Source organism: Gambusia affinis, linkage group LG10 (assembly GCF_019740435.1).
Source record: "Gambusia affinis linkage group LG10, SWU_Gaff_1.0, whole genome shotgun sequence".
NCBI lineage: Eukaryota > Metazoa > Chordata > Actinopteri > Cyprinodontiformes > Poeciliidae > Gambusia > Gambusia affinis.
Window position 1 is genome coordinate 11,789,471 of NC_057877.1, and position 22,372 is coordinate 11,811,842.

Genomic DNA, 22,372 nt, shown 5'->3' on the forward strand with positions numbered 1-22,372 from the left:
AAAAAATCACATGTTGGGTGAGCTTCTGAATGTTTTGAGGACCATTCCCCCGGTGAATTTTAATGAGACATGAAGCCCTGACTCCAAGCGTTGAGGGAGCATTTTCTAAGCCCTAGAAATGCCCTGGGACATACTTCCTCACGCAGCTTTTGCTCAATATAGCATCTGTTAGATCTGCCATATATGTTTATCAGGCTCTTATCATGAAAAGGGTTTTAGTTTCTATGATCATGCCTAGAAAACAAAAGATCAACATTGTTTTAAAAACGATATGTGTTCAAAGTCAGAGTTTTTTTTTTTTGAGATCTCAGAAATGTTTTTTTTTTCTTTATCTTTCTTTCAACAGGGTGCATGGATGTCCTTCTGATTCGTATGTGCCGAGCCTACAACCCCATCAATAATACACTGCTTTTTGATGGAAAGTTTGCGAGTGCTCAGCTTTTTAAAGCTCTTGGTGAGTCAGCGTAATGGCTTTCTTCCTCTTTCCCTGTCTTTCTATCACATAAACATTATGAAAGGATGGGCAGGTGATTTGAGGTCATTTTTTTTATCTTTTTAACTGTCATCACAATTATAGTCAAACATTGTTTTTCTTCTCTTCCCTCTTTAGGCTGCGATGACCTTGTGAATGCTGTGTTTGACTTAGCAAAAACTATGAGTCGTATACAGATGTCAGAGGAAGAGATGGCTCTGTTCAGTGCTGCGGTCCTTCTGTCTCCAGGTTAGATTACTGCACCTTACTTTACAACTTTCCTGTATATGCTAAACCAGTGTAACTAGTAACTGGCTAGTTGATTCATGCAGTCAGGATTACTGGCTGTAGGTGTGTAGTGTATTTTATGCAACATTAGGTTTACCAGCATTGTTATATACTGAGTCAAATAATGCATAAACTGGCCTACAAAATCCCAGATTACTATGGTGCAGTTGAACTCATCATTCCTTGTTGTTTTCTACTGAGGTCCGTGTCTGATTGACGTAGATGGTGTCAGTTCTTTATCACACAAGCATTCTTAAAGCTGACGTGAGAACTTTCTTGTGTGCGTTTATTGTGTTATATTTGTTCAGCTATTTAGCTTTTCTTGTGAAATCGAGAAAGTTTTCATAAAGAAGTAAGATATTTAAACTCATATTATCAGGCGATACATGGTTTTATGTATTTTTTTGTGCACAAGAACACACTTTAGTTTGTGCATGCAACGGAGTTAGGCATCATTTATCATGTAAATCAAGGCTTTCAAATTACTTCATAAATAGGGAAGTATTTATTATGTTGGTGTTGTTGGAACAAAGGTGTTTTTATTTACACCCACTCTTACCAATTGGCTTGGCTAAATAAGGAAAATGATTGCAGTTAAGCATAAAAACTATCATTGCAGCACCAAGTATAAGTCTGAAAACATAGCATTTCATGTGGGACATCTCTATCCAAGTTTCGGTTTTACATTTTCATTTTAAAAATTGTTAAATATCAGTTATAAGAAAATAAATTCATGTTCCTTTCACTCTTGTTCACTCTTAACAACTAATTATAAACTGTGTTCACAAAGTTTAAAACTGAATTGGTACATGTTCATATTTTCCCAGCTCATTTCACAGTCCCATTAGGAACTAGTTGGCATTCATTACCTTTTTAGTTTATAAAACAACGTTCGAATGAACCTGTTATATCACTGTGTTGCATTTGTAATTTGCCTTTTGCCAGCTTATTTACATCAGTGTAATTGCGTCTTGTCATCTTTGCTCATATAAACCATATTTAGATATGGGAAAGTTTCCAGTAAAGCTGTTTTTATTTATGCAGCTTCCTAGTTTATTTGTCATAAAAAAAACTGACTCTGAAGTTTGTCTCTGAACACTGGCCCTTTAAGGCTATGTTTTAAATTCTGACCAGTATATGCCGATACTGTTTTTTTCTCAGCTGTCCAAATTGTCACTGAAATAATTACAACTGACATAGTCAAAAGGCAAGTAGATGCAGCTTCATTTCTCTGCCCACCTTTGTTGTAAATGCTAACCCATACTGCACTAAATCAGGCTCAGTAAAGTAACAACAGAACCCGGTGCAGAAACAGTTTGGCCTAATCCAGTTGTTTTGATTGATAGGGTAAGAGCCTCAAGTTTATATTGTTACATTTAAAGAGAGAAATACATTATCAATTTCTTTCCACAAAGACTGGCAGCCCTAAGTTTTCGTACCGACTGAAACTTCAATCATTCACACATTTAAACACAGTGAGCAGTCACCAAACTCTTATCTATGAGTGCACCTCTTTCCTGCACAAAGTAGCCAGTGTTTGGCCCACCATAAAATGTCAACTTATTCCATTGTGTACCTGTCAAGTAGAGGTTTGTGTAATGCCACCAACTGCACTCAATTCCAGATCACCTTGTAAAAAGAAAACACAGAATAGTACAGTTTTAAGTTCTACCTAAGTATTGGTTATCTCAGTAACAGTGCTTATTTGAACATAGATTCTGGATATATGTATTTGAAAAATATATGTCTTTGCAAACAAGATAATAAGAAATCTATGTTCTTCTTTTTCAGACCGACCTTGGCTGACAGATGTTCAGAAGATCCATAAACTGCAGGAGAAAGTTTATGTGGGTCTGCAGAGCTGTCTGCAAAAAGAGGGGGCATCAGAGGAGAAGCTAGCAAAGGTACAGACTCTTTCTGCTGTATTGCTCAAGATTTGTATGTGTATGATTTTTTTTTTATTATTATTATTTCATCTAACTTGTATTTCATTCCTGTACTTCCCTCCTAGATGGTGTCTAAGCTTCCCATGATGAGGTCCATTTGCAACCTCCACATAGATAAGCTGGAGTTTTTCCGTCTAGTTCACCCTGAGACGGCATACGCCTTCCCTCCTTTGTACAGGGAGGTTTTTGGGAGCGAAATGACCTTCCCGGACTCTACCGAGGGCTAGTTTCGCCTCTCAGCTAAATGGTGTGATTAAACCTAGTGACACTGAGGTGTATTTAGAGGAAGATGAAAATGTGGTGACCGTCATACGGCAAAACCAACCAGCCCAATGACAATCCTGCACGTAACACTTTAGTGCACACGCCTCTCACCTCTGAAGTCCAAACCCTGTGGAGTAGCTTTCACCGCCTTGCAGGCCAAACCTATTAACTCAACAGAACGGGAGAAGTCGCTGGGTCGCCAGCGCACGTTACCTCCTTTGTAAAGAAGTGAAGAAACCATTGAGCAGTAGCCGACATTGTTTTTTGTTTTCACAAAAATATTTTTCTATAAGACACCTTTAACTGCTTGGTGAGTTTAATTCCTTTCTGGCGTAGTCTTTGTTACCTTCACAGCCCATGAAAGAGATTGTTGAATGTACCCCCCCTTACTGCAACCATTCATAATATACCGGTACTCGAATGTCCGAACCCATAGTAAAATTCCTCACCCTCGATGGGAAATTAGCAGTTGACGCCTGCTTCAGTTTCGTGCAGAAACAGCTGTTGCTTCTTTGTGTCTACTTAGTAGCACCCACACATTGCTGTTTTTGTAACATGAACAAGCTTAAAGGGACCATGATCAAACTCTGAAGTGGGAAGGTTTTTTTCAAATTTTTTTTATTGTAAGTCATTTTCAAACCCACAAACACATTTAACCTAGAGCAAAAACGATAGCACTTATGCTAAAATCTGATTAGCTGTTTGTACGAGCACAACTTTAGATATGATGTCAGTGAACTGTGAGTTGTTGCTTTTTTATGTAATTAATGACCTCAGTCCAAATCCCTTTTCCCCTTTTCCAAATGCCACTTAGAAAGTGACGTAATTACAGAGGTATTGTGTAAGTATTTTCAGATGTACCTTTTTATATATAAAGTATATTTATATATAGAAACATCTAAAAAGTGTAAATAAAGAGCAGAGTTTATACCAGATGGCAGTCATTTTGTTGTGCTCCATTCGTCTGGTCCACTGTTTCTCGAAGAACGATTGTAGCAGAAATGAAAAAAGAATGTGGTTAATTACTACTTACAAGTACTTGCTAGGATCCAAATAAACCAACCTGGCACAAGATTTTACGTGTTAGTAGTGTAACTGCCAGCTGTAAAACCTATGTTAAACCAGACAGAAAGTCTACAACCGCTCTCCTACTTTGGCTGAGCAGAGCCCTGACCACTGTGGAGAGTTGTCTGGAAGTGCCACATCTCAGCCCTTTCTTCACAAATATTTTATTTTTATTTTTTTATGGGCTAAAACTCCAACTGAGAATTAACCAAAATGTTCAAAAGCTGTGAAGAAATGTACGAGCTGAAAAGATAATAAACTCTAAATGAAGGGACAAAGAGTTTGAGATGGCGATGTTGGATAGGAATGTCCTTTAAGCTCCCTACAACCTCGTTGCTTTAGGGTTTGGGCCAATTAAATGTTTTGATCAGAGATTTGTAACTTGTATTCCTTACTCCCAGCTCCCTTACTACCTCACCTACTCCAAACACTAGATGGCAAAGCACAGGGTTGACAGAGCCATCAGCTACCCCCCTGAGTTAATACGTACAGTATGCATTCAAAGAGAGCCTCAAAAGTAGTAAAATAATGCTGGTGAAACTGAATAAAATTCTTTATCTTTTTGTGCTAAAGGCATCTCTCTGACTGCAGCTCTGTTTACTTCAGAGCACTGTATGCCTTTAGTTTCAGGAGGCCTTGGGCATACAGTACACAGCTCTATCTTGAGTTAGATCTCTAGAGATGCCTGCAGGCATCATGAAAACTTTTCATTTGAAGTCGACGACTGTATTAGATTTCTGTAAAACAATAAATCTTGTTGTACCAGCAGCCCAAAGAGGCCGTGAGAAATTAAATTAAATCTCTATATTTGGAGTCCTACGACAATCACATGACAGATGTTGGATGTTGTCTGTCTCAGAGTAATCTTTAAGCCGAGTTGGCTTAGCACTGCTGGGACAGTGCTGTTGACCGTTTGTTATTTCATGCAGCATGAAGGGAGACGTCTCCCTTGTTTCGGTACTTAAGATTGTGGCATTGTGGGATTGTGCAATAATGTCCTTCCCATTGTTCTCAGTATGTCGGGCCTCAGTTGCCGCGCATTACAGTCAATGTTTTCTCTCGCACTCCAGCATAATAACCTCTCTGCTCCACGAATATTCTTATTCATAGCATAATGTACCAAATACTTCACTGATATCTTTCTAGATCAGACGATCCGGTTACATGGCATTTACAGATTGTAACAAAGTGCACTGCTTTGTGTTTCAGGCCTGAGAATGTTAAACGTGTAGTTTATAAAGAATTCTATATGTCTGTATCAATTTTGCAGGATTAAAACAGTCCAGAGAGAGGGACCTATGATCAGCACTTTCATGTCCCTTTAGACTCACTCAGGGAGATAGCTGGGCTCTCTGTCCTACAGCGTCTGCAGTTAGTCAAGCTAGCCGGACACCTTGCACCAACAAAAAAGACCTTTAAACCTTGATCACTGTGTACAGTACATGTTCTTGTGAATGCTTGATTACAGAAGTATCAAAGATTTTACCCCATGTCTGATATCATTATTGCAAGACATTTTTTTTTGTTTTGTTGAAAACATAGATTAAGTAGGAGATTTTAAAAAATCAAAAACAAAACAACAATAACAGATTAATTGTAATCTCTGAATTCTATGTTGGTTTTGTTGTGATCTTATGTTTCTTGATTTTTATCCTCCATTGTTGTACTGTTGTTATTTTTGCATCGGTTAGTGTCCTTTTTTCTCTCAGAGAGATGTAATTCTATTTTTTTTAAAGAGTTTTTAAAGATGTCTCTCTAAAGGCTTCTCATTTGTCATGATCCTCCTGTTTATAATCTTCTGACTTTATTTTAAGATTATTACTGTTGTTAAATCAAGATAGGTTTTAATATGAAATAATTTATGTCATTGGTGATAAAGCCTAAAAGGTTTTAACAAAGTGAAGTGTTGTTGCACAATGGTGATACTGTATGTGGATTCAAGAATGTAATAAAAGTCTTTTTACAAGTGAAATTAAGCATTGCGGATGTTTCTTCTTACTTTTCTTGTTCTGACTTCTATTGCTGTGCTAAATATGCAATTATTTTATCATTTTCTTTTACCATGAGCATTACATATTTCTACAAAGAATATATTATTTTCTTCACATCGACAGCCTGGAAATATAGATTTACGGGACAGATCAAGAAAAGAGAAAAGGCTTTTGTTGTGTTTGTCCATAACAATGTTAAACTCTGACAATAACATTTTCCCAGATCTTGGAAATATATAATAACAGATAGAACAATAGCAGCTAAAACTAGAAGGGTCAAACTAGTTCTTTAAGCGTGGGAAAGTTGTGGTATTCTTAAGTTTGTCAGATGTTAAGCTCGGCAGAAACTGTAATTAGCACTAAAGTTCAGGTTTGAAGAAAATGTAGATATTTTTGTAAATAAAAATTGTTTCATTAGGTATGGAAAACAAAGTGCATTTCCTTTGAAAAACCACAACTATCTAAAATATGGAAATATGTGAAAAGAATGAATAAATTATCTTAAATAGGATTCATTTCTATGCCGTACACTTAAAAGATGACTTCCAAACACAAACTTAACCCAGAAACATCACGTCTTCTTGTGGGACCTGTGATTGGGCAACACTTGTGCAGTGGGTCCTCATAATATGTTGGGAAAATGGTCCTTACAATGTACAAGTACAATGACGCACACATACACACTCTCTAATGACAATTTAGAGAGACCTATTGACCTACCAGACATGTCCTTAGGTTGGGAAAGGAAGCAAGAGTACACAGAGAGAATCCACACAGAGAACATGCAAGATTAATGCAAAAAGATCTTAGGTCCAGGACCAAGACATCAGTACAACCAACTGTTCCACTGTGGAGACAATAGTAAAGATAAGACTAAGGATAAAAATAATTTATGAGCATATTTGAAAAAATAAAATAAAATCTGAATTATTCAGATCCTGTGGTTCCTAGGTTATGTTTTTCTCAACATATTTATATTTTAAAATGTATTTGATTAAATACAACAAAGTGTAGTATTTGCTTTTTAAGCTGTCTGTTTAAAATATGTAAACTATTAACTAATTAATAAATAAATTGATAATGAGAGCAAAACTCATGATATGACTATTATTACAGCCACCAAGAGCATAGTTATTATTATTAATAATATTAGTAGTTGCTATATTTAGTTAAACCTTTATTATTATTATTATTATTATTATTATTATTATTATTATTATTATTATTATTATTATTATTATTATTATTATTATTATTATTATTATAGTGCTTTTATTACTGTTCCGTAGACTGGTGCTAACTCGTGTATCCAGCAGAGGGCAATGTCGTTTCATTTATTGAAATCTTTGCGTCGCCGACATTTACACAGTTAAATAAACATTTTTAGTGTTTGACAGAGGTTTCGAGAAGATGTAAAAGCAGACTGCGAGTTTAGGCTATTAAATTACAGTTTTGTTTGTTTCTTTTTTTCTTATTTTTTATCATTTCTGCCCCGCTCTCTGTGACTGTGGCAGCACACACTCTCACTGTGGACGTGGTCAGTTGGCGTGTCCCGACTTGGAGTGACGGATCAGCAGACCTATGATTCCCCTCGAAGCATTTGCTCTCTTTTTGCACTGGCCCATTTTCTGACAAACTGTAACGTTAACTTTTTTCCTACATTGTGACCTGTTTACACCTCCAACAGCAGAAGTGCAGACGACAGTCGGGTTTCAACATGTCTGTGGCGGGTTTGAAGAAGCAGTTTTATAAAGCCAGTCAGGTTTGCAAAACTTTTCTAACCGTTACCGTTAGCAGCTAGCTAAATGGATGTAGCATTCTGAGCTAACAAACAAAGTGAAGCTAACGCCGCTTTGTTTATATAACGGTGGATGTTTTTGACAACTTGTTGTTTTACTGGGTGAAAATGTTTAAATTACTTTTCATTTGCTCTCTTTATTTTACCGTAAATGTAATAAAAGTCACTTATACGTGATTTGGACGTAAGTAACTGGTTAATAACGCGTTAAAATGTGGAGTCTGCCCTGTAAATATATATATGTATTTTTTTTTCTACAAAATGCAATAATTTAGATTATGTAGGTAAGCAAACTGTGAGGAATCTTGGATGTGTTTGCTGAAGGAAGAGTCATATTGTAAAGAGAGAAAACAACATCGTAAAAAAACAGTGTAACTCTCTAAGGGTTGATCCATGAAAATGTGGTTTACTGACTGCTTTTTAAGTAGTAAAACATTTTCTCGAATGTATCATCCTATTCAAAACACAAGTATCCCATTTTCAATGCTGTTTAGTGTATCTGACTGAAAAAAACCTTGCTTTTCCTTCCATTACACATGAAAATCTACGTTGGTTTTCTTGTCTCAACTTTGATGTGAATGTTTTTAATTTGGGGCATCTCTCCCAGTCATGGGAGGAGACTGTTTAAAAAGATTTTTTTTTTGTCTTTTCTCCCTACCCCTGCTGATCTAAGCAGGAAAGACATTTGGTTTCTGCCCCAGCTTCCTGTCAGGAACAAAACCAGATCCCTGTAGTAAAGGGAAAATATTGTGATTTAGCTGCTGTCGTGTAGGACAGGACATGCTGTAGTGAAAATGATTAGCAGAAAGAGAGATAAAGTAGGTCCGTGCATGAGAATTGATCCAAAGGATGGATGCAGCAGGGAAGGTGGACAGTGTGTGCTTTCTCTTTATTTCACTGCATTGCAGCGGCTTTTCTTGCCAAAACTCTGTGCAAGGCAATAACACTCCACATAGCTCAGATTTTATTCACAAGAGGAAAGTTGGCTGCGGAAATTATATATATGCTTACATGTTGTTTTATTTTATTTAATTTTTTTGTCTTTCACTGTCTCTGCATTTTTTTTTTTTACAATAATACAATTGTATCAAACCTAAAATGTCTCTCAAGGATGAAATAATATACTGACAGAAAATTCTAATAAATAAATCAGTGACAGGGAAAAATATACTGGTTAAACACAAGAAGTAATTTTTCACAGAAAATGAAATTGTTGATATACATAAAGCTTAGACAGAGTGTTTTTGTATGGCAGGCTTTAAGATTTAACAGTAAACCATTTTGGTTTCTCAGACTTAATGATTCTAATGTTAACCTGAGCAAAACTGTAATTTCTGTTGCATTACATTGAATTTTCTTGTATAAATGTATGGATTAATGACATGATGAGTTGCAAAAGAGTGGCACACACATTGCAATTTCTGTATTCTTTGTATTGTGCGATGTCGATCCTACCAAGAGCTAAACCACTGTTCAATCTGAAAGGATTAGTCTAGATTAGTGGGTGTTGTGTGGATCTGATTTGCTATTAAATTGGTTTGCAGGAATGATATTTGTAACATAATCCTCAGATTTCTTTTTATTGTCTTTAATCATTCCTGACAGGTGCAGGTTATAGAGTGACGGCATGCAACAGATGCAGGGCAGTCATGTTGATAGGGATTAGCAGATTATGCAAATGTTGAGAATATTGAAGAGGTCTTTCCATTACGTTTTGTGTTCTTGTATTTTTTTTTTTTTTTTTGAACATCCTACAAATTAATTGAAACACCTTTGATTTTTTTGTGGTTTTTTTTACATTGTTAAATTTGCTTCTTAAATCTGTTATTACCTGACACGAGTAAATTCCCAGTGTTCCAACCTTTAGATTCGACACTGATATGTTTAACTTGACGACATTGTGGAAAGTTTGCTAGTGACGAATCCATTCTCTGTGTGCTAAAACATGAGGGTCTTAAATAGCAGTGTAGGATGCATAAAAGGGCCTAAAAACAGTTTGTGGACATTTTTGTGCAACTACGTCAGTCCAGCTTATAGAAATCGGATATCTGGAACTTTTTTGATTTCGCAATTTTAACAACAATTTTAGAAGTGTAGTGTGCTTTTAGATTCAATTCATAATATTTCTAAATATAATCCAGTGTAACTAATTGTGTTCAGAAACCGTTTTGCTCCCAAAGCAATGAGTGGAGATGGAAAGGACAATTTGGTTCATTTGTGTATTTACTGATGAGCAAATTTCCTCATGAAGTGAGACATTTTTACCTCTTGGGTTCACTGACTGTAAATGTCCTCCACAGAGATAACGTTGAGACAGATTCAGCCTCAGTCTCTTATCAACACATTGGTCAAAACAATGGCGCCGTCCATGGTTACAGCTCTGGCTGAAACCGGAGACTTCTCTAAGAGCTGAAAATGACCTGGTTTCACAGCAAAAAAAAATATACCACAATAACTACAGCTTATTTTCCACTAGTGGAATTTCACCAGAGTGCAGGAAGCCTACCGAAGGAATGGACATCAGCTTTCTTTCTACCCGAAAATGCTGCTGTGTGTCTGGACACACCAGAGCTTTTTAACATGTGGTCAGCTGAGTAATTTCCTCCTGACATCAAGTTTTCTCAGGTGCTATGTTTGCAGAGCTCTATCTTTTTTAGCATTGACTTTAAAAATCTGATTTTGTTTCACCGCTGCTGTTTTGTTTTTGTATTCTGTACTCCAAACTCCTTGTTTTGCATATTATAACTTAAACGTGGATAGCATAATGCATACTGTAGTTATTTCCTTAGTTTGACATTTGTGAGCTTTAAACCACTAAAGGTGTTTTGGTTTTCCTGATGTGTCAGCTCTCTCAGTAGAAATCAGCTTTGCAGGCTTTGTCAACTTAAAAAAGAAACAAAATTTGATCAAACCTTTGTGATAAGGGAGAAGTATTTGGATAATACACAATTATGAAGATGAAAAAAGATTCCTGTTTGACACTAATCTGTCTTTGCAGCTCTTTGGTTTGTTTATACCAAAACGCCAACAATAGAACTTTTGTGCTGCATACTTTTATGGCTTTTGTTTGCATATGAGTTATAATTTAACTCAGTTTCCGCTGCAGCTTCACTATCTGACTGAATCCCTGTGGTTTCTGGTCATGTGCTGCCCGCACACAGCAGAGATACATGCAGTGGTGCAGATCTAAGACATCAACATACAGCACTCTTGTTTTGAAAAATATTTTAAAGATTTAAGGTGGAAAAAATGTTAAATAACTATGTTAAACCATGTGACCAAAGCTGAGAGTTTTAAATATTTGTTCAGTTAGCACACAGAGGTCACAACTTTTGAGTTGCATAGTAGATGAATAAGCCAAATGTTTCTCTCTCTTTAAAAGATGATTAAATTAAACCTAAGAAAATGAATATTACCTCTTAAACTATGAACTGGATGTTTAAATTAAACTATTCTATACTAGAGTTTGTTCACATCTTAAAATACTGCATGGTAGATCCTATTGAAAACATTTTCTTCAAGGAAAACATTGAAATCCAAATGGAGCTTAAACGGTTTTTCTTTATGTACATATTTTTACCAACAGCTAAGGGTATTTTTTTATTATTTTATTTTTGCCTGTTCTACATGTACTCTAGTGCTATGGAAAATGTAAACCACATTGTGCAGAGTACAGGTGTTGTTCAGAGTTGGATTTCCTGTTCACAGCCTCACCTTGACTTTAGTATTTGTACAGCTTGAATTGTTTCCTGCAGGAGAGGAAATTTTAATGTTAACACTGGTGTTGTAAAAAGAATAAAACAGATCTGTTGCAAGCTGTTGTTTGTGTGTTTTAAACTGTTTTAAAATGTTTTGCGATGTAGATTTATTGCAGAAAGTAATGCAAACTACAAGGAGTATTTCGGGGTGGATTTTTGCTGAACAGATCTGAAATTTAAAACAAAAAAGTGATGCGTCAGGGGAAATTTGGACACAGTTTTCTGTAGCTGAGGCTTTTATTTCTGTTTTAGGCTACAAAATGTTTTATAATGTATGTAAAGAATCATAAGAGGGTGTCTGTAAGATGCTACTTGTTAGAGATAAAAATATCTAAGTTAACTGGTTAAAGACTCCTTTTTCCTTTTTTTTTGACACAAGTCATTTTGTTTCATGGGTTTTGCTACACTGATGAAAGGTTTCACACATTGAACTGTGCATCACTGATGCAAATGTTGCAAAGCCACTATTTGGATATTCATAATGCACTTCTGCCTTTTTTCCTCTCAGACCAAAGCCGCACATGTGGTATTACTAAATTTGCTCTTTGTTTTGTCACGTCTAATCCTTTCTTTCCTGTCACTCTTTCTTTCTGTCCTCCAATCTCTCCCCTGTAGATGGTAAGTGAGAAAGTTGGTGGCGCAGAAGGAACCAAACTAGATGATGACTTCAGAGACCTGGAACGGGTATGAGCTATATCACAGAATATACATCAAAGTTGTGGAACTGAATGATTTTACATAGTACACAAGCAAAAATAGCAATGATGCAGTTTTATTTTTTTGAAGTTTAGGCGTTAGACAAAATGGAAAAGTCTGCAACATGATGTTTTACCTGCTGTGTTTCGCAGAAAGTTGATGTGACCAGTAAAGCAGTAGCGGAGGTGATCTCCAAAACATCGGAGTACCTTCAACCCAACCCAGGTTCGAAAACAAAACCGCTGCCATCGATCTATCTATGCAATTGTAACACTTTTATTGAAATAGTTTCCTCTTCATTCTACCTCTAAAGCATCACGGGCCAAACTGTCCATGTTGAACACCATGTCAAAGATTCGTGGTCAGGTGAAGAACCCAGGCTATCCTCAGGCTGAAGGCCTGCTAGGAGAGTGCATGGCCAAGTATGGAAGGGAACTCGGAGAAGACACTAACTTTGGTGAGATGTGTAGATGTGCTTGTTTTTTGTTGTAAATCCCCAGCAGTATTTAATTATAACTTCCATAGTGTACCAAATAGATGCATCTGATTATTAAATGTTCATTTATGAGTTGCATGGAAGCTTTTCACTCAATATATATCAGGTTCTTTTTGTCTATTCTAACAATTTCACATACATGCATTGGAGATTTATTTACTTATTTACACCTTAAAGGTTGAACTGAGTGTTTGTCATATAATATTACAAATTATGTTTGACTCTTAAATGTCTTTGTGATCCAGGCGCTGCTCTAGTGGATGTAGGAGAGGCCATGAAGCGGTTAGCAGAAGTGAAGGACTCTCTAGACATCGATGTAAAACAGAACTTTATTGATCCATTACAAGGTCTCTGTGACAAGGACCTTAGAGAGATTCAGGTAAAAATATGCTTTTGATAAGAAATATTACATTTAAAAAGTTCTTTTGACAAAAAGTACAGACAACTAAACTGTAACTGTGACCCCATCCAGCACCATCTAAAGAAGCTTGAAGGCCGTCGGCTGGATTACGACTACAAGAAGAAGCGTCAGGGCAAGATTCCAGATGAGGAAGTTCGACAGGCCCTGGAGAAGTTTCATGAGTCAAAGGAAGTAGCTGAGACCAGCATGTACAACCTGCTGGAGACTGATGTAAGCACTTCCCACAGTTAAACCGTCTGGTTTTATTTTTAATACAACAGAGCTTGTAACCACATCCAGAAGTTAAGTTGTTATTTTTCCTGAACTTTTCTACTCAGGTTTCTCAAATTACTGTGGAAGGAAATAAAATACTTGTTGAAGTAGCAGAGTTTTGGCTTCTCACAGATATGTTTATATCATTATGTTGTTTACTTATTGTACTTTGGTATTTACTGTGGATAATTTACCAAGTTCACGGAAAACTGAACTTTATTTATGTCATCAAATCATTTGCTACTCTGAGATAGTTTGTATTTTTCTTTCTCTGCTTTATGGTGTTTTGTCAAACACACCCACAGGGCAAACATAAACTCTTCTCATTAGATCTATAAAACTCAACCAAACACACTCACTCTGCACATGGACTAACTATAGTATTTAGTGGTTTAGCTGTGATTGTTTTACCTGTCAGGCAGTGTCACAACACTTGGAAGAGTCTGATACTAAAGACTTGTAAATGGCTGAATTTAAGGAGTCCATATGTGTGATGGTATATATCATGTCTTTTGTTTAGTCTCCAAATCAGTCATTTTAGATTGGGTTTTTGTTCATGCAGAGTCTCAATTCATACAACATTAATTTTCACCAAATAAATACTATCTGCATGCTTGAAAATTTGGTAGCTTTAAAGTGCAGCCAAATAACACATTACAATTTATGCCCTACTTTAGTGGTCTGATTTTTGTCCTACATAACTAACTCTGCAGTGGGTTTGGGGCCGAGTTCATTTTTTATTATTATTATTAAGCCTCCTAAAAATAAACAAAAGAAAAACTGCACCATCGTGGGCTGCACAGTAGCGCAGTTTGTAGAGCTGTTGCCTTGCAGCAAGAAGGTCCTGGGTTTGATTCCAGGTGTGGGGTCTTTCTGCATGTTCTCCCTGTGCATGTGTGGGTTTCCTCTGGGTTCTCCGGCTTCCTCCCACATTCCAAAAACATGACTGTCAGGTTAATTGGTCTCTCTAAATTCTCCCTAGGTGTGAGTGTGTGTGAGCATGATGTATGGTACAGTGAGGCTTTCTATTAGATTTTAAATAACACCTTCATAGATTTTTCTATGAAATTAAGTAAATTTAAGCAATAAATACATGGATATGTCCCGAAAAAGATGAGCACACAAACAAAACGCTGTGTTATTAGAAAACCATCATGTCACTTTTATCTCCCGATTTTTCTGTGTTTATTGATCTGAACAGAACATCCTGCAGGCTGGTAACCTTCCGTCTAAGGGTCCAGTCCAAACATAGACCTGTAGCTCTAGGGACATTTAGTTATATTTCTGTAGTCACCAAGTCTTCAAAACAAGCTGTTATCTTATCTTTCTTCCTACGTTTTACCCAGCACAGCTAATCTTGGTTCTTTCATGCTGTAGAAATCTGACTTCCTCAAATGTTACTTCTGCTAGCGTTTAGCTCATTGAATTTTTTTCCTCTTAATTCAATCTGCAAACTTTCCAGCTAATAGCAACGTTGGCAATAAAAAAATGCACCTATGAGTGTTTTTTTTTTCCATAAAATCACAAACGTTACACCAGGAGTGCCCTAAATCAGTCCACGAGGGCCGGCATCCTGCACGTTTTAGTTCTCTCCCTGGTTGTACCAACAACCTTTTCAACATGTCAATGTTCTTCTTAGGCCTTCTAACGAGCCATCATTTGATCCAGGTGCGTTAAACCAGGGAGAGAACTAAAACATGCAGGACATGCACCACACGCAGTGGTGCCACTTTGGGCAGTTACTCCAATAACAGAAATTAGGATACCAGTTTAGTCAGAGTGATTCAAGATGATTCTTTGAAAATGCTGTGATTGGGACTTCAATTTCAGGTTTCTTTCTGTCAGGCAGTGGGAATGTCTAACAACTTCTGTATTAGTAATTCAGTTTGCTAAAAATTAAGTTTTGATCTTCAGACTTCCTATGATGTTATCCTAAGGTCTTAAAAACAGTAGCATATTTTGTTGTATTTGTTGCATTCAAAAAATGGATCATGCATGGTTTCATCGCCTTGTACTACATAATTGATATTCTAACATTCGCAGAAAGTTGCTCTCCAGATCCATAGCTCCTCCTATGACTGGAAATAATGATAGGCCTGCGATTGCATGTTAGTTTTGGCTATTAATATGCTGGTTTGCAGCATTTCTTACATAAACACATCTCCCTATGCAAAGAAAAGATAAAATAGCTGTGCAAGATAGCATTAGCTTACAGTTGTCTGGATCTAATTTAGTTCTGAATGTGGGAAGATACTTTTGCTTTTGAACCTGTTGTTTTCATGTTTGGTCTGTTTCTCTCTTAAAATGACTTATGCTATTTCATAAACTCGGCAACAGGAGTCTGCGTGTCTTTTATGACATGTTTGTTTGTGTGTGCAGATAGAGCAGGTGAGTCAGCTTTCATCTCTCGTTGAGTCTCAACTTCAGTATCACAAACAAGCCGTCCAAGTGCTGGAGGAGCTCTCTGATAAACTGCGAGAGAGGTTGGTGCAGAAATCAAATCAGAAGATGCACAAAGCCAAAACAACATGTTTCCTTCAAGTGACTGTCTGAGACGCTGCAAATCTGTACAGTGAATTTAAGCTAATTCATGTATAAGGATTGTTTCCAATGTCTTTTTAAACAGGATGACTGAAGCTCAGTCTCGGCCAAGACGAGAGTACACACCTAAACCCAAACCTATCTTTGACTTCGGCGAGAACAACCACTCCAACGGAGGATATACATCTTCAATGGCGCCCCCTCCCTCCCGCAACTCTGGTAAGATGCAGATTACAAAATCAATAAATTCATTCACCGCTTCAGCTTTCAAAACTTCTGTGAAATGTGACTGGTTAGATCTGTAACAAGATCTGCTTTCCCAAAGTTCCAGCAATAACAAAGCATCCAGCTGTTTCGATAAAGTAAAAGAGATGGTTGCGTCAGAGCATTGCTCCATGAAATCTTACAGGAACACTCTGTATGTTGCCAACATGATTGCTCAACAATTCATGGTAATACGTACCATGAGGCCAAAAGAAAATAGAGAAATTCCTCTCGTCTTTTTTTCCTTTTACTCCTCTAGTCTGATGAAGGCTTTTACGAGTGTTTGACTTTTTGGATGCTGCAGTGACATCACTTAGCTGTTGACCAATGTCAGTGTGAGCAGTTGGTGACTCTGTCCCACCCTGTTATCTGTCTGGCCTTTCTCCCACTGACCTTGTTCCTCTTTCCTGTGACATCAGCAGAATGGTCCTTTCTCTTTGCAACACTGTCCTTTCGGAAGCTAGGATTGTGTGAGTCACCGACTATGTGTCCAAGTTGCAGCCTTGGAATGGTGCATGAGAGTGTGTGTGTGTGCGTGGGTGTGTGTGTGTGTGTATGAGTGAGATTCTGATTAGATTTTCAGGAAATATATGCTAGTTATCAGTGGTGTGTATTCTGTGTGTCTTGTTTAGCAAGTGTGTGGTTTTGCTTTAATCTCATCCTGTAGATGCCAAACTGGACTTCAACAAAGTGCGATTTTTATTACATTTTACAAATCTCATTACCTATTTTTGTTCTATTAATGGAAACTCTCAATTTTAAATATATTGCTGTCTGATTTTATGATATTTCAGGGGAAAAAAACGGTTAAAACTTACCAAAGATCTCTTCTTACTCATTTGCCACTGCTTAGTTTTGCATCTAATATATTAATGCTGCATTACCATTTCTATATGAATATTTGTCCTCTTTTTTTATAACATCAGAGCTGTGACACAGACTGCTCTCCCACCCACTGCGTGAAGCCGAGCATATAAAAATAAGGCATTTAATATAAATAGCAATTTATGACAGAAAGGCTGCCTGAGGCTACTCTGCAGTTAAAATTAATGATTGAAAGGATTAACCAGCCAACACGTGACACTACATCAGAGTTGGATACATCTGTTATTTAGTTTGAATGCAGCTTGTTGAAGTGGATGTTTTCCAAAATGCTGCACTTGTGAGCAAAGAATAATAAAACAGAGTCAGTGGTGATCGCTCAGTTGTTTGTATCCTGTAATTTTTGGTAGTTTGGTTTATTTGCTGCTCAAAGAGTTACGGTAGTGTAAAAAGAGACATACTCGTATCTTTGAGCTCTTTCTGAGAAACTCGTTTCATTTTACTGTTCATGTGGGTGGGGGGAAATCTGGTTTTGTTTGTAATTTTTAAAGAAATTTTGGAATTGGCCAAAATGGGTAAGTGAGTACTTTACATAATTGGTGAAAGGAATTATGATTGCACGAGTTTAGGAAAACATAGATGCAAAATGTTATTGTTCAAAATTGCGATGACAATTTCGATTGCAAGGCAGATGTTTCTCCCTCCTCTAATTATAATTTCTTTACCACTCTTTAAACTTTTGCATGCTGGTCACCAAGCTCTAGATCAGCTGTGGACACTAAAAGATTTTCCTAGTGGCAAAATGTATTATTAGCAGGAAGAGTTTGAATGCACAGTGCCTGAAATGTTGTAGCTAAAATGCAGTACCCAGATTGTGATATTGCACATACTGAAAATGCGATGATAATAATAATAATCATAATAAACGAGAATTGCAGTGATCCGACTGTTTTCGTTTCCATGTCAGCTACAGATTTGTTCCTCTGAGCAAACCCATCTGCTGCCACAACAAGATTAAATTTCTCCCTCAAAATTTGGAGCTAAAGTTTAGCTCTACTGTGCTGTTTTGTGACCTACTGTTGACATCGCGTCAGAAAGCTACTCCAAAGAAGGCCATGCTGAGCAAGCCGACTTCTCGCTCTATAGCAGACAGGCTGTTTGTTCGTTGACGCCGGACAGCTGAAAAAGTCAACCTCTGGGTTAAAACTTTACATTTAATTTTCCCAAAATACACATCTATTTCTACATATCACAATCTTATTATTTGTATATGTAGGTTTTAGCATCTAATTGTGTAGTAACTGTTAGTCGTTAGCCTTAGTTTCACATTAAAATGAGTCAAAATATAATCAGCAGCCACACAGAACTGTGATGTTCTTAGTTTGGTATCCTGTTCAATAGAGCTGCACAGTATACTGTTTTACAGTTGTCAGGCTTTGTAATATTACAATCACAAGGCAATATTTGGCAGGATATTATGAGCCTGAGGCATTCGCATGCCCTCTTATTGGTAATACATTTGGCCTGTGGCAGGGATTTAAACCTCTCGTAATTCCTATAGTTGGTTGACCTTACATAGCTGATATGCTGAAGCTCTTGGAGAACAATGGGAACATTATCTAGTTGTAACCATAATTCATACATTATGCTAAATAATTTCCAAATGTTTTTTTAAGTCCAAATGTGCAAGAATGATGTCATTAATGTTTAATCAGAAAATTAGTTTTGACCTGATTGGTAATTTCAATGTTAATGCTAATGGGAACTCTCTAAGTTCCATGTTTGACATATTTGCGTTTGGTTTTGTGTTTTATCTGAAGCAAAGCATGACTTAATGGGGTTGTTACTTAGTGACTTGCATGCTGAAAGATGATCCGTCATATCTAACAATGTATTAACGTTTCCCATTTAGGATAAAATATTTACAAATGTTTTCAAAGCTGATCTCCTTTTTCTTTTTTTTTTTTTAATCGATGAGCTAAGGCACCTATAATACTGTCCCCCATGTTTGTTATTGTAAATGTGTGTTAACACCTTCCTAAAGTTGTCTGTATTCTCTTGCATTAAGTGTTATTTTTCTGCCCCTGTGAGCCGATACTGTATTGCGTGAATGAGTGAGTGACCACACTCTCCCTGTCTCTAGCCTGCCCGGCAGCGTGTTGGGTGAACTTGATACAATGAGAAAATTGTTCGGCTGCAAAAAATAGCCTAGTTTGTCTGTGTGTAAATTGCTGCGGATCTGCATGAGGTCACAGAGACGAGCGAGAGAAAGTGAAGAGAACAGGGGCAGAATTCTGGTTTTCAGGGATGTTTATGTTCAGAGAATCTTCCTGGCAGATCTCCTTAACTTTTTTTTAAAGCTGTGTTAATGTTACACTAACATCAAAGGTTTAAATATCCTACTAAAGATGTGGTGTGTGACTCAATTCTGTCATATCTGGATCTGCTTTGGAGCCATTGTTTTTCTCTGTAATTCTCATCTTTTCTTCTTTCTTGTCCCTACCAGCTCCAGAGCAGCCGAGCTGTAAGGCCTTGTACGACTTCGAGCCAGAAAATGAGGGAGAGCTGGGCTTCCACGAAGGCGACATCATCATCCTGACCAATCAAATCGATGAAAACTGGTATGAGGGCATGCTGAATGGCCAGTCGGGATTCTTCCCTCTCAACTACGTGGAGGTCCTCGTTCCGTTGCCACACTAAAACAATGAAAGCCCTAAGAGAAGTTGAGACATGTAAACAGTGTGGTGAAGAAGACAAGTGAAGACATGAGACAGTCTACAAGGGTTTCATTTTCACTTTGAGCTTCATCGTCATCACCAGGAGCGAGCACTTTTTGTAAACACAAGATCTGGATGTGATATCAAAGCAGAACACCGACCTTTTCCACAGAAAAGTAAAAAGCAGCCAGATTAGGACTGAGACTAAACATTTTTATCGTGCATCTGACAGTAAACAAGAATTTCCTGGAGACTAACTGTTGACAAATGGATGAGCAATAAATTTGTCATCACAAATAGATGATAGAAATGATTTTAAGTTCCCTTATTACCATAAGTGAATTCACAGATCCTTTTTGTTGTGTTTGTGTTACTGCAGTCTCTGTGACACAGGTGGTGGATCAACCTAACAGTAGAGTAGCTTTGTAGCTCAAACTTCACAGTGACTCTCATGAGAACTTGACTGAACAGTATCATTGCAAAACAGAAAATATTTGTGATTCATCAGAGTACTGCAGTGCAAGCCTTGACGCCACCTTCTGGCCTGACAGAGAATTACTTTCACCTCCACTAAATTGATATTACCCATGAATAGATGTTGCAGTAGCTGTGTTACAAAAAGAAGCTCATCGGCAAATAATCACATTTGGACTGTTTTAAAATTTTGGCCTTACTTAATTTTTTTTCTGCTTTTATTTGTTCGTTTCAAGTGGCTGTTCAGTGGCCAACATATATAACAGTAGTTACCTTTATTTTCAGTGTTTCCATTGCGATGCCTTCGCCATTGTCAGGAATCTGACTGGTTAACGTCGCGTGCGAGGGAAATGTAACTGCACCTTGGGCTTCAGATGAGATTAACATGTTACAGACGTTCTCTATCATTATACACAGACCCAAAGGTAAATGCAACGCTTGCACCTTTTTGTCAGTTTGTTTAAATAAGGAGGCAGAGCCAAAAAGTCCGTAAAAATGCAATAGAAACATTTGTTTTAGTGTAAATGGTTGCTTCGCCAATAATCCTATAACACAGGCATGTATTTATGTAGTTTTTGACCTTCTTATCGAAGCATGTTCAACTTTTTTGTTTGCCCTTTTGAGCCCTGTTCTTGGCACCACGTAACATAATGCAGTGCCTGAATAGATGACGCTGCTGGCAGCGAGCTAGTCTTTTATATTCACCGCTAACTGTCCTGCTTTTGCTGTCTGTCCTCATGCCTCAGAGAATGTGAATCCGATCATAGTCTGAACCTGTTATTCTGTACGTTGGACATGATAGATGTGTTATTGTCTCTGACTGACTGTTCAAACAGGGCTGGCTTCTTGTTCTGAACCGTCCAGATCCGCCGGTGAAGTCTTACCCAAACATTCACAGCTCAGTGTGTGAGAATGAGGAATATTTAAAAGGGAAATCATCGAGGGAATTGGCCTGATTTTAAACCGTTGTCCGTTTGGATGAATTTAAGCCACAAATGGCTGCCAAATGATTTATCTTGAATTGTAAAGGTTGTCTGTGGAGTTCTACTTGTGAATGTCAGTTCTGTGCTTTTTACTCATTTTCAGTGTTTTGTGTCTTATTTTGTCCCTTTCATCTCTATTCAGCTGCCTGACTCTTCGTCTCTGTGTGTGGTCCTCATTCAATATGTTTACATCTCCGACCATGCTACGTCTCAATGTTTGTATGTAGTTCAAGGCTAATGGACATGAAAGGTGCTGTAATGCTAACATTATTAGTGCATGTGATAGTGCACTATCACCATGCATGTGGCTGGTGCAGTATCACATGCACTATCCACATGCATGTGATAGTGCCTTTGGAGAGCAAAAGGGGAACTAAGAGCAACCAAATCTTACCCGTTTACTCTGAAATTGTAATGAATTGTATTGCTTTTTTCTACCCATTGGCACTTTTATGTGTGCATGTGTGCACGTTTCTGCACACTGACGACACTACAGGCAATTTCCTGGACATGTTCAGACTGATCAGATATTTCATCAGTAGATCCATGGAAACTGTTTTCTATCTTTTTAATATATTCAAATCTTTGTTTTCTTTTTTAAGTCACACTTAATTTCTTAAAGGGCTATGTAATTGTTTAACCAGCCTTACATTCTCCTTAAACTGCAATAAATGAATCTCTATAGTGTTATTTTTTATATAAGAGACCTTAAAACATTTCAAATAATCATTGCATGTACACCTATATTACACCTTGTATGTACCCTAGATTTAATTAACTTTTTTGTTATGGATACAGATTTTACCTGCAATTTTTATTTTTTTTTATCACCACAATATTTGTATGTGCTTCCTTCTTATTTTCTGTTTACCAACTTCTTACAGAAAATAAAAGACAAAAAAAGTAAATGTTGAATGTTTATATGTTTGAATCAAGTCAAGAGGAAAATATCAAGTATTTTATTTTGGATTTAGACATTAATAGTGGTTAGCATAAGTATTTAAAACCCTTACACAAAATTATCCAACTACAAATAGTAATCTTTTTTCAGATTTTATTTTAGCAAGCAACAAAACGTGCATTGGGATTTTTTGTGTTAAACTTTTAAGTAATTAAAAACATAA

The 22,372-nt window shown here is 37.0% G+C and overlaps 2 protein-coding genes across 3 annotated transcripts in view; both read left to right on the plus strand.

The window, feature by feature from the left end:
- Positions 1–6,007, plus strand: part of rorca (RAR-related orphan receptor C a) — a 38,848-nt gene extending 32,841 nt beyond the window's left edge. The window contains exons 9-12 of one of the 2 annotated variants that reach the window (XM_044128687.1): positions 347–454; positions 611–721; positions 2,552–2,664; positions 2,772–5,998. In XM_044128687.1, coding sequence (XP_043984622.1) covers positions 347–454; positions 611–721; positions 2,552–2,664; positions 2,772–2,933 — 494 coding nt within the window. In that variant the 3' untranslated portion in view covers positions 2,934–5,998. Of the gene's footprint in view, positions 1–346; positions 455–610; positions 722–2,551; positions 2,665–2,771 lie in introns of both variants that reach the window. The other variant, XM_044128686.1, reaches the window with a different exon arrangement.
- A 1,426-nt stretch (positions 6,008–7,433) lies between these two features.
- sh3gl1b (SH3-domain GRB2-like 1b) lies at positions 7,434–22,151 on the plus strand. The gene is made up of 9 exons (XM_044128688.1): positions 7,434–7,788; positions 12,198–12,266; positions 12,431–12,503; positions 12,592–12,735; positions 13,020–13,153; positions 13,247–13,405; positions 15,827–15,930; positions 16,074–16,207; positions 19,581–22,151. Exons 1-9 carry the CDS (start codon positions 7,744–7,746, stop codon positions 19,772–19,774), a joined length of 1,056 nt encoding a protein of 351 aa, XP_043984623.1. The 5' UTR covers positions 7,434–7,743; the 3' UTR covers positions 19,775–22,151.
- Positions 22,152–22,372: the final 221 nt, after the last annotated feature.

Bases quoted from the DNA above. Each gene is read 5' to 3' on its own strand.
- sh3gl1b (XM_044128688.1), top strand. From the start codon at position 7,744: ATGTCTGTGGCGGGTTTGAAGAAGCAGTTTTATAAAGCCAGTCAG. The intron at 12,504-12,591 runs GTTCGAAAACAA...CTACCTCTAAAG, and splicing joins GTACCTTCAACCCAACCCAG to CATCACGGGCCAAACTGTCC. The intron at 13,406-15,826 runs GTAAGCACTTCC...TTGTGTGTGCAG, and splicing joins ACAACCTGCTGGAGACTGAT to ATAGAGCAGGTGAGTCAGCT.